Raw genomic sequence first — 19449 nt, 5'->3', positions numbered from 1 at the left:
ATTTCAGGGGTGCGCGGGAAGTTTCACACGTGACCGGGCCTGGGTGAGCGGGCACGTGTATTTCAGGGGTGCGCGGGAAGTTTCACACGTGACCGGGCCTGGGTGAGCGGGCACGTGTATTTCAGGGGTGCGCGGGAAGTTTCACACGCGACCGGGCCTGGGTGAGCGGGCACGTGTATTTCAGGGGTGCGCGGGAAGTTTCACACGTGACCGGGCCTGGGTGAGCGGGCACGTGTATTTCAGGGGTGCGCGGGAAGTTTCACACGTGACCGGGCCTGGGTGAGCGGGCACGTGTATTTCAGGGGTGCGCGGGAAGTTTCACACGCGACCGGGCCTGGGTGAGCGGGAACGGGAAGTTTCACACGTGAATGGGCCTGGGGGAGCGGGGCACGTGTATTTCAGGGGTGCGCGGGAGGTTTCACACGCGACCGGGCCTGGGTGAGCGGGCACGTGTATTTCAGGTGTGCGCGGGAAGTTTCACACGTGAACGGGCCTGGGTGAGCGTGAACATGTATTACAGGGGTGGGCGGGAAGTTACACACGCTCGCCTACAACGGGGCCAATCCAGAAACACGTACGCCAGCAGGAAGCAGGCGTACGTCGACACGCGCAGCATAAAAGTGCGCGCAAACAACAAACAAGCCCAGACGCCAGGATGAATATATCGTTCCTAGCAGCAGTGGCAGTGGGATACCAAAGGAGGAGGAGGAGGATAGTCAGGGCCAGAATCTTTACACCCAGAACCAGCCTTTTTGGGATGCCTGATGACCAGGTGTATGGGAGGTGCAGGTTTCCACCTCACATCATACTCGACCTGGTGACTGAGTGGGAGGATGACCTCACATCACCCACCCTGTGCTCCCAAGCACTCACCCCCCTGGAGAAGGTCCTCAATGTACTGCACTTCTTGGCCACTGGATCATTTCAGCGGACAAGTGCCATAGTGGGTGGGGTGTCACAGGCCACGCAGTCATGCTGCCTACACCAGGTGTTGGACATCATCACTGCACGCCCATCAGTCCGCAGGCACATATACCTGCCCAGAACACCTGCAGAAATGCAGGCCACCGCCCAGGATTTCTACAGGGTGGCACAATTCCCTAAAGTGCTAGGTGCCATTGACTGTACCCATGTGGCTCTACGTCCCCCCAGGGCATCCGAGCACATCTATAGAAACCGCAAGCACTGGCATTCCATCAACGTCCATGTAGTATGCAATGGCAAGGGAATCATCACCTCAGTATATGCCAACTATCCAGGGTCCACCCACGACAGCTTCATTTACAGAATGTCAACCCTATACCGACACCTCGAAGCTGGCCAGCATGGCGATACATGGCTGCTTGGTGAGTATAAATGCCACTGCAAATGCATGCATGTCAGATACTGAGTAATGTCACAACCCCATTAATGATACCCATCAACATCTCCAGGGGACAGTGCCTAGCCTCTCAGCACCCACATGATGACGCCAATTCGCAACCCCATCACGCCACCCCAGGTAAGATACAACACAGCCCACATTGCAACCGGGGGCATAGTGGAGCGCACATTCGGAGTGCTCAAGTCACGCTTTCGCTCCCTTGACCGTTCTGGCGGGCAGCTGTTATACGCTCCCCCAGTAGTGTGCAGGATCATAGTGGCAGCATGTGTCCTGCACAACGCTGCAACACGCCGGGGCCTGGCCGTGGACATGGTGGTGCCCCCACATCCCCAACCACATGCATGCCCGCTGCGCATGGGAGGGGAAAGGGCACGGGGGAGGCAGCCCGTACGCAGCTGGTGGATAATTACTTCACATGAAATCACACCCCTGTGGAGTACACACAGCCCTGGCACATACCATCTGACAATCAATGATGACTCAACATGACAAATATGATGACTCAAGGGGCAGTCAACTGTCACAACCATACCAGCATGAGATTGTTCACCTGGAAGTGTTACATTGTGTGCATCCCTACCTACACAAACACCACCAATGCTGTGTCATCAAAAGACACATTTCTATGCTGCTACAATCATTACCCCCTTGCAAAATACAACATGCCAACAGTGCCATGTCACCCAACCCCTCCCCTGCACCCCCACCCCCAGCAGCCAGGGGCACCTGCCAGCAGGTCCCAACTCATGTCTCCCTGCACCCCCACCCCCAGCAGCCAGGGGCACCTGCCAGCAGGCCCCCACTCATGTCCCCCAGAACCACCACCCCCCAGCACTGTGGGGCACCTGCCAGCAGGCCCCCACTCATGTCCCCCTGCACCCCCCAGCAGCCAGGTGCACCTGCCAGCAGGCCCCCACTCATGTCCTCCTGCACCCCCACCCCCCAGCAGCCAGAGGCACCTGCCAGCTTGCCCCCACTCATGTACCCCTGCACCCCCACCCCCCAGCAGCCAGGGGCACCTGCCAGCAGGCCCCCACTCATGTCCCCCAGCACCCCCACCCCTCAACACTGTGGGGCACCTGCCAGCAGGCCCCCACTCATGTCCCCCAGTCCCCCAACCCCCATCAGCCAGGGGCACCTGCCAGCAGGGCCCCACTCATGTCCCCCAGAACCACCACCCCCCAGCACTGTGGGGCACCTGCCAGCAGGCCCCCACTCATGTCCCCCTGCACCCCCACCCCCCAGCAGCCAGGGGCACCTGCCAGCAGGCCCCCACTCATGTTCCCCTGCACCCCCACCCCCCCAGCAGCCAGGGGCACCTGCCAGCAGGCCCCCACTCATGTCCCCCTGCACCCCCACCCCCCAGCAGCCAGGGGCACCTGCCAGCAGGCCCCCACTCATGTCCCCCTGCACCCCCACCCCCCAGCACTGTGGGGCACCTGCCAGCAGGCCCCCACTCATGTCCCCCAGCACCCCCACCCCCCAGCACTGTGGGGCACCTGCCAGCAGGCCCCCACTCATGTCCCCCTGCACCCCCAGCCCCCAGCACTGTGGGGCACCTGCCAGCAGGCCCCCACTCATGTCCCCCTGCACCCCCACCCCCCAGCAGTCAGGGGCACCTGCCAGCAGGCCCCCACTCATGTCCCCTTGCACCCCCACCCAACACACCATGGCATGTCATGCTATGTGAGAGCAAACAAAGACATCCCCCAAACATGACACAAGTGTCACAAAGTACACTCTCCCTAATGAAAACTGACCACACACAAAATGCCACCATTAATGTATAAATAACAACACACATGACCAAATACATACCACTATACCATCCCGCTACCCAACAGCAGACATAGCATAAACATGACAGTACCAATGTAAAGGATACGTTGTCTTACTACATGAACATGCCAGCACATCGACCACTTCAAACTGGACAGTGTTGGTGCCACGCACATCTGTGAGTGAACTGCCTACAACCTGAACTCCATCTCAAAAGTAGACGGCCTTGTGAAGACATGAGGAATGAACCTGCAAATGAGGAGGGAGACATGGATGCACAAGAACACATCAATACACCATGAAGTGTACAATACAACAACAATATGCACTAGGAATGTATACAAAGTAATGACTACAGACTGACCACACATGTCGTGGGAGTCCAACGTCACTGTGTAAGTCACTGTCACTTGGGCACACCCATTGCAAGCCCATGGAAACGGGAAGCAGGAGGGGTGTGTGTCTCACGAACCCAAGCATCTAACCCAAACTCAGGACAAGCCTGCATGTGCCCAGCCACAATACATTGGATGACCACAGGAGCCACACAAGGCAACACACTGCAAAAAGAAAAATCAAAAATCAAAAATGGCCATGTGGGGGCCAGGGGGGGGTGGGGGAGGCCACCCAGGAGGTCCGAGGACAGGATGCGCACCAAAAGCCACCTGTGTGTCTGCTGCGGAAAAAAAAACACCTCCATGGGCTCATGTCCTGCACAGCTACGGAATTGCGGGAGAATCGGATTCGCTGGTGTCACTCTCTTCACCCTGTGCTGCTGCCGCCACAGGAGGTGGTGGTGCTATGGGAGGCAGCCCACGCAAAGGCCTAGTTTGGTCCACCATGGCAGCAAGCATGCGGGTGTGGAAGGCTTCATTTTGGAGGATAATGGTGCGGAGGTCCTCATGCACCACCCGACGTGATGCCCGTACCTCCGCCCGAGTTGCCTGCATCTCTGCTGAGAGGGTACGTGTGACTCGCTCCAGCAGCTGTTCCGTCCTCGTAACAGTGGAAGCCTCAAGGTCCACAAGAGTCTCCCTGAGGTGACGGACCTCTACCCTCAGGGCTTCCCTCTGGCCCTGGGACTCCAGAGAAATGGCTTCCCGCAGAGTGTCCAGGGCCGCCCGCCTGTCCCTGTTGGACGCCAACATGTCCTCCCTGAGTGATTGGCAAATGGAGTCTGTTGCCTGCTGTAGTTGCTCCATCTGCCTTTCTGGGTGGACAATGGAAGTGGCCACCCTGTCCATGGCTTGAGCCATCATCTCCGATGATGCCGCCTGTTGGTTGGCCATATTGTAAATGGATTGCTCCCATGCGGTATTGCCTGGTGGCGGACGGCCACCGCGTTGGCGGGCACCACACCTGTCTGGGGCAAGGCGAACTGCGCCTTGCTGTGTCGGCACTGCCTGAGGCTGCAGGACTGCATTCCCCCTCTGATCTGCTGGCCCAGGAACAGGATCAGATGTCGCGGAGTGTGGCCCTGCATCCGTAACCACCACAGGCGGACTTGCCAACACTGACATCCCCATAGTGGGCTCTAGCCCTGGTGCAGGTGGGTCGGACAGAACAGAATCCCTCCAAGTAACACCTACCTGCGAATCCACATGGGTCTCATCCGAATCAACACCTGAGAAGAGGTCCGGGGAGGTGCACCCAGAGACACCCCGGGAGATATTGGCTCGCAGCAAGAGATGGTTCTCCCCCACCACCATACCACGTCCCCCACTGGTGCCCGGTTGTGTCTGAGACCCCTCCTGCGTCTGCACCATCTCCTCAACACCAACTGCATCAAGTGCGTCATCCCCTGCAAAGGAATGAAAGACAAAAAATGGAAACAGGCATTAGCACCGTGGCACACAAATCGGCCTGACAAGCTACAGAACCAGCACTTGATTGACACATGTCCCACATGACTATAACCCTCCCATGCATGCACTGTCACTGAGTATGAAGGGGAGGCAAATGGCAGACACTGATGACACCAAGATGGAAGATCAACACATTTGCTGCATGCTGGCTAGCAGTGCCATCACACAGATGGCATGTACCATAGGCATGTCACATATGTGACAATATGGCTGAGAAATGCATACTAAAAGTGGGGGAAATATGGCTGAGAAATGCATACTAAAAGTGGGGGAATTGAAACTATCAGGCTGAATGAACACAGATCAATATGGAACAATATAGGAGCAAGATGCTACTGCAAGGTCAACTGGCATGATGTAGCGCTAAATGTCTACTGGCCAGAAGGGATACTGTAAAACCAAAGTACGGGGGTGCAGAATGTCTTGGATGAAGCACATGGGTGACCCAAACCACTCAGGCACACCCACCCTCACCTGGAACTCAATCAGAACACCTCACACACACAATTTACACATGGATCGCACACACATGCATGTGCACTCACCGGACAATGCCTCGTAATCTGGCAGTTCTCCCACGCCTTGGATCTGTCCCTCTGTGACGTAGGCCCCGGCAACAGACTCATGTGGAGTGAGTTCTATGTCCTCTTGTGGGGACCCACCTCCAGTCACTAGAGTTGCGGCATGACTTGAGGCCAGCTTTTCCTTTGCCCTGCGCTTCAGGTCGTTCCAGCGCTTTTAGCAATCACCAGCCGTGCGCCTCACGACTCCAAGGGCACGTATGATATCCGCAGTGGTCTGCCAGTGTGTCTGACGTTGAGCTTGCGTGGACTTGCACCCTGCAGTGATCAACATCTCACTGTCATGTGCGGACACATACTGCACAAGTGCATCACGTTCCGCCTCAGTGAAGCTAGGCTTCCTTGATGGCCGTGACTGTGTAGCCGTGCCTGGGGCATCAGCCTGTACTGGACGAGCACTCTTCCTCTTTCTCTTGCGAGGTGGTGGTGAACCTGAGTGGCCAGCGCCGCTCTGGACACTAGGGGCAGGAGCACCGGTGGACTGGGTTGTAGTGGTGTGGGATTGAACAGTGAGCATGGGACATGGTGCAGGCATAAGCTGGAGAGTGAGGGTGTCTGGGGGAACCTCAGCATGATGGACTGGGACCGACACTGGCCTGGCTGGGAGAGTCAGAGCTGGGGCGGATGGAGCTGCAGCTGTCCCTGCAGCGTCACCACCCTGCCCACTCAGGCCAGCAGATGACATGGCTGCCCCTGATCCACGTGGCTTGGGGACAACAACCTTCCCCGCCACACGTGGCCTAGATTTGCTGACCTGGAAGTCAGCCTGGGAGTCCCCCTGTGCCAGGTCTGGTGCCACAATGGGCTGGTCCAACAAGGGCTGAGCAGGGATGCTGTCAGCCACATTTCCCTCTACCATGGGGGGGGCATGGGTGTCACTGACTGCTCCTCCACACGTGGGGGGCTGGAGGCACCCTGCAAATCCCTGCCACGTCCCCTACCGCGCCCACCACGGCCACCTCTTGAGGATCGGCCACCTTTGCCACCCTTACCGCTTGCTCGCCTCCCAGCCATGGCACAGATGTAGTTGTGCGTATGGGAGTAGCAGTAAACTATTGTCCTGGGCAATTGGGGGTCAAAGGGGTAGGGTACTAGCTGGAATTCGTACCGTAGTGCTCTAGCAAGGCTGTATGTGACCCCTGGGGAAAGATGACGGGTCAGGCAACGCACAGGCACCCCAAAAAGTGAAAATAACGTGCACGCAACCCCTCGTAGACCACGTGCGTGGAAAAAAATACCTGCACTACGCTGTGGCACCCAGAAACACAAAAATGAGCGTACGTGTGTCACACGCAGCCTAGAAGACCTCTGAAGGGGTACGCTACACACGGGGCAAGCACTGTTGGTAAATACGTGTACGACTCACCGTCTGCCTGGAAAAAGTGCGTGAAAAAAACGCACGTGTGCACGCACGCGTTGGCAACACCCCCGCCAAAAGAAGAATTGTACGCTGTCTGAGGAGACAGGACAACAGGAGAAGTGAACGCTGTTTCAGGAAACAGGCCCAGTCAAAAGAGAAAAGAAAAAACTAACAGAGGTAACAGGGAGTACGAACTTGAAACGCTGTGAAGTAAATCGCGTGTGAACCGACCAGAAGTACAGAATTCACCCACTCGCTCTCCACGAAAAGCACGTACAAGGAAATGGCGTACTACACGTACCTTTTAAACTGGCCCACACGTCACCCGCCACTTCCGCGTGTACGCGCCAAGGCCCCATCCTCCAATCACGCGCGCTGACACTCGGACGTGCTTGTTTTTTTCACGCGCCATGGACCACTGGGCCCACGTCATGAGGGAAACACCCGTGCGCATACGTCACAGACGCTCTTACGCGCTAAGGGCCTTTGTCCCAATGAAATCGCGCATGCGTACTGACGTGCCTACGCGCTAAGGCCCTTTCCTCGAATTACACGCTGACGTGCAGATTTTTCACGTGCCAAATCACTCCGTATCAAGCTGGCCACGCGTAAGCACACGGAAGACCATGCTCCTGCCCAAAAGGCCGAATTACTGCCCCCCAGATCCCCGAGCAGCCTCCCACGAGCCATCTGCTGCTGCCTGCCTGCCTGCCTGCTGCCGCCGTGCCCTGCCATTTGGTGCCTGCACATCAGCCATCTGCAGGGGTCCAGTTGCTGTATCCACCCCTGCTGGAACAGAAGACTCCCGACTGGTATAACATCGCTCCACAGCCCAGCCCCAGGACCCAGTTGCCCACCCACGCCTGCCTCGGGGGTCGCCATGTCGGGGCAATCAACATCCGAGACCACTGGCGACCCCCAGCCAGAGGGGCAGAAGGGCCGCAGCTTCACTGACACCGAAGTTGGGGTCCTGGTGGAGCAAGTCCTGTGGCATTATGATGCCCTCTTCGGATCAAGACGCGCCAACAAGGATGGACGGGACAGCATCTGGGACGACTCGGAGGGGGTGGCAACCCGCACCATCAAGTCAGTGAAGAAGCGCTGGGAGGACTTGAGGTCCAGAACCCTCATTAAGGCCCGGCGCCTCGTGGAGGGGCACCGGGGCACCCTGAGTACCATCCAGCTGAGGGTCCTGGAACGCGTACGCCCAGCGCTCCACGCCCAGATCCTTGAGGGGCAGAACCGTCCGGAGTTGAGCGGTAAGTGGCCAAGCATTGCTGTGTGAGACAGGGCATGTTGCAGTGTGCTGGGTGTCTGATACTTGCCTGTATATGTGACATTGCCCATGTACGTATGTGTGTGTGCAGGGTCATCATGGTCATGCATGTGAGGACAGTAATGTGTGAACCACATGGTTGCTGCATGTGTTCAAATACAACATGTGGAGATCTATGCAGAGTGGACATGGATGGGGTGTGAGAGATGGGTGCTGATGCCATGTACATGTATGTGTGTGACGGGCGTGTCTGTGACTTGTAAATGCCATGGATGCATGACACATGTCTGTGACAATGTTCCAAATCAATGATGCAGCCTAGTCATCCTTGTATCCAGTGTGTCTGGACTGTATGAGGCCAGATGGATGTAACTACAGTGATGTGTGTGCATGTGATAGGCATGACCCATGAAGCATGTGTGTCTCAATCCAACATCGTATGTTTCAAGAGTCCCTTGGACATGTATGCTAATGTCCCTAGCAAGTGCCATGCCTGTTACTGCATGTGTTTTGGCTGCACTGACCCATGTGTTGTGGAGGGACATGATGGAAGTGCTGTTTGACAGTGCCACTCATCTGCTATTGCTTCCTGTCTAGGGGACCATTGTACAGTACCCTCATGCTTGTGTTCTATGTCTCCCTCTACACAGCAGCAAGTGAAGAAGAGGGCGGAGATGGCGCTGTGGAGCCAAGCGGCAGGGATGCCCCCACGGCTGCAGCGGAAGGGGTGGGTGAGCCCCCACAGGGGCTTGCAACGGCGGAAGATGGTGTGGAGGCATCCAGGTTGGTGGTTTCCACAGAGGAGGAGGAGGCCACCACTGAGCCGCACATGGGGCCTGGTGGGGGCATCCCTGCTGGTGCAAGTGGTGCAGTCCAGTGCCAGGGGCAGGAGGCAGCAGAGGTCGCCGTGGAGGGGCCTGTGCATGTCACTGTCCCTGACACTGTGACTGCACCACCATGCACCAGCAGGGATGCCCCATCCCAGGCCCGTCCGCAGGTAGGGGGGATGTCCATGTCATCTGACTCCCCTCCACCTGCGGACGAGGGGACCCCTGGCCGTATGGAGAAGGTCCTGATTGGTGTCGCGTTGCGCATGGGTGTCATTCATGATGACGTGCGTGCTTTCCGGGTGTAGCACGCACGTCATCACGAAGAGCACCGTGCCAACGTGGCCCAGTTGGGAGCGACCATGGTCGGGGGTTTTCTACATGTGTCGGGCACTCTGGCGGCCCTCTCCTCCTCTGTGAAGGCTGTGCGCCAGTCGTACTCCATGCCGTCTTCTGGCCCAGATGCCACCAGGGCCCCCTGTGGACCTGCCCCGACTAACGCAGCCAGCTCGTGGGGATCCCATCCCTGCCACAGTCGGGAGTCGGAGGTCCAGCAGGGGTGGACACACCAGCAACTGGACCCCAGCAGAGGAGGATGTGACGGCATCATCTGGCAGGGCACGTGCACGACGGCATCGGTGGATGCCATCAGCCTGGATGCCGTCATGCTGGCACAGGCAGTGGCGTCGGAGGCAGCAGCAGGCTCAACGTGGGAGGCATCATGGCTCGGGGCCATCAACATCGGAGGGGCAGGCATCGGCCGGAGGGCAGGAGGACTCAGGACGGGATGTGTCTTCTGTGTGGCAGCGGTTGGGCCAGCGCATAGATGCGGAGCGGCAGCGGGTGGAAGAGGCGCGACTCACCATGGTCAGGGCGGAGTTCTCCATGCGTCGGGCATTGAGGCGGGCTGAGTGCCTCGAGGCAACTCGCAGGGAGTTGGAGGTGGACATGGCGGCATCCCTACGAGACCTCGGGGCCAGGACAGAGTCCCGCCTCCGGGACGTCGACATGGAGTTCGAGGATGCCCTGGCCCACAACATCACCGAGTGAGCCGCTGGACTTGCCCGCTGCCCTTGTAAATAGTTAGTTAGTTACTGTTAGGTTTCCTTTTGTTTTTATTTTTATTTTGGACCGCTCGAACAATGGCCACATTTTTGTATATATTTATTATTAGCTAGTTTTTGTTAGGTTTCATTTCTGGAGTTGGGATAATGGACCCTGGATTGTTGTATATAGTTGGACATTGGATTCTTCTTTCGTTTCTTTTAATTTCACCATGGAGCAATGGTTTTCTCTTCTTTTTTTCCCTTGGGTTTCATTTGTTGGACTGTGACTTTGGACACCATTTCTTTTGGATTTCTTTGGATTTTTGTTTCTTTGTTTGGATTAGTTAACGGTCATCCAGCTTTTCTGTTTTTAATTCCCATTGTTTTTCTTTTTGTATTTCTATTGCATTCATTTTGGTTTTAATACATATTTTCATTCATACTTCGATGTGTGGTATTATCTCATTGGTTTCATGCATGTCAAGATATGGGTTTTCACATTCACTTGCAACCATTGTGTGTGTGTGACGGACATGTGTTCTTTTACATACTTGCCATTGGGGTTGTATCATGTAATGGCCATTTCTGTGTGGGGTGGATGTAATACTCAATTGGTTATTTCGGCAGGGGTGGGGTGCTGTGGTATTCGGGTGGCCACAGGGCCATGATTGTGGGACATGATGACGTGTTGGGGGGGACATGAGTGGGGGCCTGCTGGCAGGTGCCCTGCACTTCTGGGGGGTGGGGGTGCAAGGGGACATGAGTGGGGGGCCTGCTGGCAGGTGCCCTGCACTTCTGGGGGGTGGGGGTGCAGGGGGACATGTCTGGGGGCCTGCTGGCAGGTGCCCCGCAATGTTTGGGGTGGGGGTGCAAGGGGACATGAGTGGGGGCCTGCTGGCAGGTGCACCGCACTGTTTGGGGGTGGGGGTGCAAGGGGACATGAGTGGGGGCCTGCTGGCAGGTGCCTCGCACTGTTTGGGGGTGGGGGTACAGGGGGACATGAGTGGGACATGTGTGGGGGCCTGCTGGCAGGTGCCCTGCACTGTTTGGGGGTGGGGGTGCAAGGGGACATGAGTGGGGGCCTGCTGGTAGGTGCCTCGCACTGTTTGGGGGTGGGGGTGCAGGGGGACATGAGTGGGACATGTGTGGGGGCCTGCTGGCAGGTGCCCCGCACTGTTTGGGGGTGGGAGTGCAAGGGGACATGAGTGGGGGCCTGCTGGCAGGTGCCCGCACTGTTTGAGGGTGGTGGTGCAAGGGGACATGTGGCGTGGCTGGGAGGCATGCCCATGGTGGATGGGCTGCCTGCAGGGTCCGTGGAGCGTGTACAGGGAACGCCTGGGAGGTCCCACACTGCCAATTCACGTGTTGAACTTCCCGCACACCCCTGGAATACACGTACCCCGCTCCCACAGGCCCTTTCGTGTGTGAAACCACCCGCGCACCCCTGAAATCCACGTACCCAGGGAAATCGCGTGTGAAACCACCCGCGCACCCCTGAAATACACGTACCCAGGGAAATCGCATGTGAATCTTCCTGCGCACCCCTGAAATCCACGTACCCAGCAAAATCGCGTGTGGAACTTCCCGCGCACCCCTGAAATACACGTACACAGCCAAATCGCATGTGAATCTTCCCGCGCACCCCTGAAATACACGTACCCAGGCCAATCGCGTGTAAAACTTCCCGCGCACCCCTGAAATCCACGCAGCCAGCCAAATCACGTGTAAAACTTCCCGCGCACCCCTGGAATACACGTACCCCGCTCCCCCAGGCCCGATCACGTGTGATACCACCCGTGCACCCCTGAAATACACGTACCCAGGCAGATCGCGTGTAAAACTTCACGCGCACCCCTGAAATACACGTACCCCGCTCCCCCAGGCCCGATCGCGTGTGATACCACCCGCGCACCCCTGAAATACACATTCCCAGGCAAATCGCATGTAAAACTTCCCGCGTACTCCAGTTATACACGTACCCCGCTCGCACAGGCCCTTTCGCGTGTGAAACTTCCCGCGCACCCCTGAAATCCACGCACCCAGCCAAATCGCGTGTAAAAATTCCTGCGCACCCCTGAAATCCACGTACCCAGCCAAATCGCGTGTGAAACTTCCCGCGCACCCCAGAAATCCACGAACCAAGGCCAATCGCGTGTAGGACTTCCCGCGCACCCCTGAAATACACGTACCCAGGCAGATCGCGTGTAAAACTTTCCGCGCACCCCTGAAATACATGTACCCCGCTCCCCCAGGCCCGATCGCGTGTGATACCACCCGCGCACCCCTGAAATACACATACCCAGGCAGATCGCGTGTAAAACTTCACGCGCACCCCTGAAATACACGTACACCGCTCCCCCAGGCCCGATCGCGTGTGTCACAACCCGCGCACCCCTGAAATACACGTACCCAGGCAAATCACGTGTAAAACTTCCCGCGTACCCCAGTTATACACGTACCCCGCTCGCACAGGCCCTTTCGCGTGTGAAACTTCCCGCGCACCCCTGAAATCCACGCACCCAGCCAAATCGCGTGTAAAACTTCCTGCGCACCCCTGAAATCCACGTACCCAGCCAAATCACGTGTGAAACTTCCCGCGCACCCCTGAAATCCACGTACCCAGGCCAATCGCGTGTAGGACTTCCCGCGCACCCCTGAAATACACGTACCCAGGCCTATCGCATGTGTAACTTGCCGCAAACCCCAGTTATACACGTTCCCCGCTTGCCGTTTGCTGTTTGACAGCCCTGTAAAGTGGTCCAGGGTTGGCGCAGCCCTTTGCGCTGGATTGGGGATTTGGATGGCTTTTCCATGCAGGTAGGCGTTCTTGGGGGCGTAACTGGCGCTACTGCAGGGTCGCTGCGACACTCTGCGCCACGGCTGGTTTTGGAGGCTAAAACCCATGAATACGCTTTGCGCTGAAATCGGTTTTAGCGCACGCGGCTGGCGCAGACATTCGCACGGACACACTCTGCGCCAGTCGCGTGCACCACTTTCATGGGAAATTCTACGAATGACCCTGTCAGTCTTCATCAGCTCGTGTTTTTCTACCATACCTTTATGCTGTGACAGGCCTCCTTCTCCAAGCTCATGTGGGATTCAGTGAGCTTTCCTCTGTGTCTCACTGGTACTGACTAATGTCCTTTGATCTTTGGGGCTGCAGGTAGGTACATGAGACATGGTGGAGTTCGTGATACCCCAAATCATAACTGCTCTGACATAGCTCATATTACATTATGGCTCAAATGTCTGAATGATTTGTTTATTTTGTTTAGAAATATTAAATCATCACGACTTTCATGTAGAAGTCATGGCATCCACGTTCACAAAAGTGTAAGTTTAAGCATGTCAGAATATCATGAGAAAAAAACGAAAATGCCAAGCGGGTGTGCAAGCGAAGTAAAAAGAAAAGAAGAGGCAGAAAAGAAGAGGAAAGGAAAATACATTATCAATATCTAGTGGAAACACAATTGTTAAGAGGGAGTAAACAAATGGCGGATAAGGGAGACATAATTGTATAGGCGACAAAAGAGGGTCCCAATTAATTTCTGCGAAGACACAGGACTATTCTTAAAATAAAAGAGGTATAAATTATTCAGCCACTCCCAGGTTTCATGTTGTCCATTTCTGTTCAGCACGAATATACAACTAATTTAGAGCATTTCGGGTACAAGGTAATATTAACTTGGCGTTATGCAATCACAAGTGTTTTTAGTTATATAGAAATGAAGGCCAGTGTTTCCAAGTTCTGATCTGAAGTCATTTATTACACTATATATTAGGTCTTTGCAAGTATCTCAAATCATGCCAGCATGTGTTTGGTGCTGCTCATGGCTTGTTTACTCAGGGAAATTACAATAATTATTTTGCCAAAACCACAAACTCACATGAAGATAGATATCTCTAAAGGCTGCCATAATATTGAATTGGAATTTAAGTTATGTATATTTGTGGGCTGCAACAAATTTTATGTCGGAGTGGTGATAGTTATGTGTTTTATGCAGTTAATTGCAGATTACTTCCACTCTGTGGCTTAAAGATCTACAAGATGACTTTGTTCTGTGCTACTTTGGCTAGGATCTCTAATAATGACATATAGCAATTAACCATAGAAGGTGTCTAATTAGACAGCTGTTGCATCCCACATGTGTGGGGTGTGTCCTTATCTTAAGGACCTCTTGCAGGTATAATGTAACTGCTACTGTGACATTGGCTTACTGGTCAATGAGCAGGAACCATATTCCTTTGGGATCTGGGGATAGACCAGTTCTTCTGAGATCAGCAGTGATAACCTTTCTGTCACTGCTGAAAGTGGGAACAGTTCAACATTAGGTCTTAATTTGTGGACAGTCCTTATTTGCACTCAGGATGAATACACCACACTTCAAAATGTACTCAGTGATAATGAATTGCAGAGCAGTCTTGCTCCTGTAGAATACTGTGCTCTCCAATAGATGCAACACTCTTTGAGAAGGCACGCTCCTCAATACTACTAGTTACTCCGGTCTCATCCTCCTTCTCGTGGTGTGTACCCGTGTGTCTGTTCTGTGCTTAATGCTCCAGTATAGCCATGCCCCTATACAATGTCTCTGTAAGCATCTCACTTATAGTTGCAATTGTTCCCCCTGGTACCTTGATTACATTGTTGTGTTTTTCAACATGTAACCAGAGGTTTTTAACATCCTTCCCTAACAGCTGATTTGAGCTCTCTGGGCTTGTTCCCCTGCAGAGGATTAATGGGTAGAGTTGCTACCTCTGATATTTTTAGGTTATTAGCATTGTCTTCATATTTATTAGCTTCAACTCTGATTGGATTCGTATCCAAAAGGTCTCTCATCCTTCGTTCGCTGTTGCCTGACAGGGATTTTGGCTCATCCAATGCTATTTCCGCTCTCTTTTGATGCTCTTTCTCTAGTGGTTGGGGACATTTTCGCCCCTTCTTGCAATGAATTCTTCTTTTCTTTTCAACACCCTCTTGCAAGCCAATTCTTGGCTTAAAGCTGGATTGCTGATATAGCATGCTTGAGCATTCTCTGGTTTATGATGGTCGATGTGTTGTGTGGTATCGTCAAGAATTTTGAAAATCCTTTGGAGAATAAGTGTATTCTTCCCACTCTCCTTTTAATAACATTGGTAAAACTATTCTCACAATTCTGTTGAAGGGGAAGAAGCGATACATCAAGATGGTGGAAAATGTTTGAATTTGCTCCAGTACAGGGGCAAAAGCTGCTCGTAGCCTGGGTCTGAGGGAATCATTTAAATGTAAGCCAATGTACCTTCCATTGAGTATGTTCAATCCTGCCGGGCATCCTGAGATGTTAAATGTTGTCCTGTTGAACGGTTCAATGAATGCACTATTCTTGGGGTTCATGTGGGACACTACTGTCTCCAAAATAACTTTTATTAATTTTAGATCCTTAGGGCTTTTGCTTTTGATTCCTCACTTTTCAGGGACAGTTTAGCTCAAAATGTTACTAATTCCCTGTTGATGTCTCTTTTTGGCCAGAGTCCTGATAAGTAATGGCGTCGTCCACTACTTTGTCAATTTGTGTATGTTTTCCTCCTAGTGGTCAGCCATCATGGAGACTTTATATGACATGAGTGTTTCTATTTCAGCTTGTGTTTCTGCACCCTGGTTCAGACTGCTTGATGTTTCCCCTATCATGGCCTAATTTACTCTAGCCTTCATATGAGTTGATTCTTTGATTTTTGCAGTTATGATATACCCCAAATGACTCTCTTTGTATCTGTATAACAATGGTTTGGTGCAAACACTAACATTTCTTATTTTTCATCCAATACCGGGTTCTAAGTCACCCTTCGCTCTCACTTCTGAAGATCATTTATGACTTACTGTGTTAATGTTGAGGTAGACTGTGTCATGGGGGTAAGTGTTTGTTTTGTTAGGGCCAGTAGGAGATCTCCCGTCCCTGTCAGTGAATCCGGCCAGCAGTTTTATTCTGCATTAAGTTAAGTTACAGGCAATGCAAGCACTGCCTGGTTCCTAAGTAGATACAGGTCTTCCTTTTGCTGTAGGTGATTTACACCATTCATGGTCATTTCATTTGCATCACGGTGACCCTGCACCACTTCTGGTATTTTAATTACTGCTTGGTGACCCCTACATCACTACTTGGTTAAGTATTTCTTGGTCAAGTACTCACTGCTTGTAGCTTTCACTGCTGGTAACTGTCTGTTTGCTGCCAGTCCCTGTCCTGAGTGGGCCCAGGCCACCCTGCAGGTTTTGATGAGTCCATCTCTTCATATATAGGGGAGAGTGCCTGTTACATAAGTATAGCTTTCTGTGGCCAAAGTATAAACGTTCCAGAGTTAATGTTGGCATCACAAAGTGAACAAGTTCACTTGCCAGCCACACTTCAGGTTGGGCACTTGAGAATGGTCCAACCATCAAAAAAAGTGATTACGCGACAGTGCCACATCTTTACCTGTGCTGTGTCAGTGTTGTGACTGTGTGGAGTATGTAGATTCTACGGAACACGTAAGTGGTTGAATGGTGTATGGCGGTGGGGGGAATGCAGGGCTGGGGATGACTCAGTGTAAGTCAGTGTGCTGGTGCACAGCACACAACTACAATTCTCTGGGCGACCCATGAGTGCCAACAGAATAGATGAGGTTGTGATAATGCCACCTCCTGCTTCAGTGGGTTTTCTCTGTGCCCTCCTACAATGTTATGCATATTATTTGGTGGCTGTACAGTTTTTTGGGTGTCTTCGGTAGCACCCTCCTCTCCTCTCCTTCTCGTCCCCCCATACCTTCACTCAAAAGCCTCCTGACCACATGTTGTTATTAAGTTGTCAGAGGAGAGTCTTATTGTTCTCAGGAGGATAGCTCAGGGGCAACGTGCTCACCTTGGAAGCAAAACGACACGGAGCAACACATGTTCGATTCCCGGGTCCGGCTTTGAAACCTCTGGGTATTAAGCGCTTTATAAATAACCAATCATATAATATCATATCCTCTTCCTCTCATGCATGGTACATGGAGTTGTTTGGCTACTCCACTTAACATTCGAGACTGCCATGGTGTCCAGTGACCTGCAGAATAGGCATAACTAGAATTCAACACAGCATGCCATCTGATGCATGCCATCTGCCTAACTGTGATGGTCCCCAGGCCACTGGTATGCATGCTTACATCATCCTCTTTTTTAGTTGAATATACAATTATCATTATTTTCAGAAAATAACACATGTAAAAACAATTAAAAAAAACCATCAAAAAGTACAGTGTTAAATCATTGGTAGTTTACATAGTAGACACCAGTTCTGAAGGCTATATGATATAAGGTGGTGAGCAGACAGCGTCCGAGCATTAGGTGGGGCACATGAACATCAAGTTTTAGTCCTTTCTCTCATTGTTCAATTTCTGTGGATGAAGGTATATTGGGGTCATCTTCTACTCCACTCTCTACTTCTCTCCCCGCATCACAGACCTTGCAAAGAAGGCCCATTTCCAGCTGCACCTCCTCAGAGGTATTCTCTCTTTTCTCACCTTTCCCCAGAAACTCACTGTCTCCAGAGCTCTGGTTCTCTCTAGGTTGGACTATTGCAACAGCCTCATTCTCAAACTGCCTCACTCTACGCTTCGCTCTCTTCAACTCATCCAGAACAGGACCGCAAGACTTACCCCTGGCCTCAAGCCCAGGGACCGCATTTCTACGGCCCTGAAATCCCTCCACTGGCTCCCAGTGGCTGCAAGGATCAAGTTCAAGATCCTCTGCATCATCCACAAGGCTTTCTGGGGCCATGGAACTCACTGTATTCGATTATCTCGTCCTAAATACATTCCTTCTGGAGCCCTCCACTCGTCTACCTCGAATTCTCTGTGGGTCAGCCGCTTCTCCAAGCAGGGAATGGGGGGTAGATCTCTCTCCTCTGCAGGTGCCTCCCTCTGGAATGGCCTCCCTGCCTCTCTCCACCTTGAGCCAGATCTCCTTCAGTTCTGGAAGCTCCTCAGTGCCTTCCTTTTCTCCTCCTCTTTCTCGCTCCCTCTCCCCTTCTAACCTACCCTTGCTCCTTCATTCGTCTGCTGCCTGGCTGCTTGGTGTCCTCTGAGTCTTGAAGGGCACCAACCCCCTGTCCCGCGACCAGTCCCCCTGCACTTGTCGCCTGGACGCACCTTGCACTGCCGCCTGGCTTACCTTCCACTACCTGGCTGGGTTGCTCCCTATAGACCCAGCCTTCCTTGCACTTAACTCAGAGCCCTGCTGCTCTGGTTGCATTTCCACCTGTACCCTCTCCCCTGCACTTCTTGTTGCGCACTTGCACGATCTAGGCCTAGTAAGATTGTTTGTTTTGTCTTCCCGTGTTTCCCCTCCCGTGCCGGGTTACGGCTTGAAACACTTGTGTACGGGCGCATAATAAATAACGAATCAATCAATCAATATCGCATGCGTTCTCATGGCCGCCCAGCTGGTCTGCCCGTTTGACTACTGACAAAGTGAGTGCAAGGACCTTGTTCAATTATTTTTCTTTTTTTAAAAGGTTTTTCCTAACCAACTTCCTAGTACCATTTAACATATTTCTAGAAGTACTGCATGTAGCATGCTAGGCACGAAAGAATGATGTTCCGCAATATTCATTCCTTTGATCCACTGTGCACAGTTCATACAATTCTTTCAGTCATTTAATAGAATGTTTTGATGTATGGGACGTAATCGCATAGCAATGCTTCACAATGCAAAGAAATCCAAATGACAAAAAATGCCCTTTTTGGCATCAGAAAAGACAGGACACTGGAGCACTTTTATGGAAAAGAGTGTGCTTACCACTTCTGGGAGCAGATGTATCGAAAGATCACGGATGGCTTTCCCCACTATGCAAAGTGAAGACAGGAGAAATATGACACCCAGGATAACACAGGCTCTGGAGGACAAGGAAACAAATAGGCACAGGTATAATACAATTTGTAGTTATTTCATGTTATTTAGTTAATAATACAGGTTTGAATGACAATCATATTATTTAGACAAGTTAAAGTCGCAATGACATTTTAAAAGATGCATTGATTTTGGTTGAATGCCGAAATTCTACTGCATCCTGGGAGTGGAGAGAATTGCTCAGGTTTCTTGTGTGTGTTATTTCAGCAAGTCAGCGGTCACAAGAACATGCACCACCAGCAGCTCACAGTGGAAACAGACCCAAAAACAAAGATGGCGGCCTATGCACTCAAGGTACTCACCAGAGAGGTGATCCAACACCATGAGAAATGATGTCATGCCTGCCACACGCAGAGGTTATAGGCGACAGAGAGTGAATGCGTTTTGGTGGTCAAAAGTACCATGAAAATGTCCACAATTGTGGAAAGATCT

At 52.8% G+C, this 19449-nt stretch overlaps 1 protein-coding gene across 1 annotated transcript in view; it reads right to left on the bottom strand.

Moving 5' to 3' along the window:
• TMEM163 (transmembrane protein 163) overlaps nt 1-19449 on the bottom strand; it is a 1101439-nt gene that overhangs the window by 241631 nt on the left and 840359 nt on the right. The window contains exon 5 of the mRNA XM_069616569.1: nt 18907-19003. Coding sequence (XP_069472670.1) covers nt 18907-19003 — 97 coding nt within the window. The remainder of the gene's footprint in view (nt 1-18906; nt 19004-19449) is intronic.

This window comes from Ambystoma mexicanum, chromosome 9 (genome assembly GCF_040938575.1).
Source record: "Ambystoma mexicanum isolate Mex_15411 chromosome 9, UKY_AmexF1_1, whole genome shotgun sequence".
NCBI classification, from domain to species: domain Eukaryota; kingdom Metazoa; phylum Chordata; class Amphibia; order Caudata; family Ambystomatidae; genus Ambystoma; species Ambystoma mexicanum.
The sequence above is the reverse complement of the archived record's forward strand: the minus strand, read 5'-3'. Positions and strand labels throughout refer to the sequence as shown.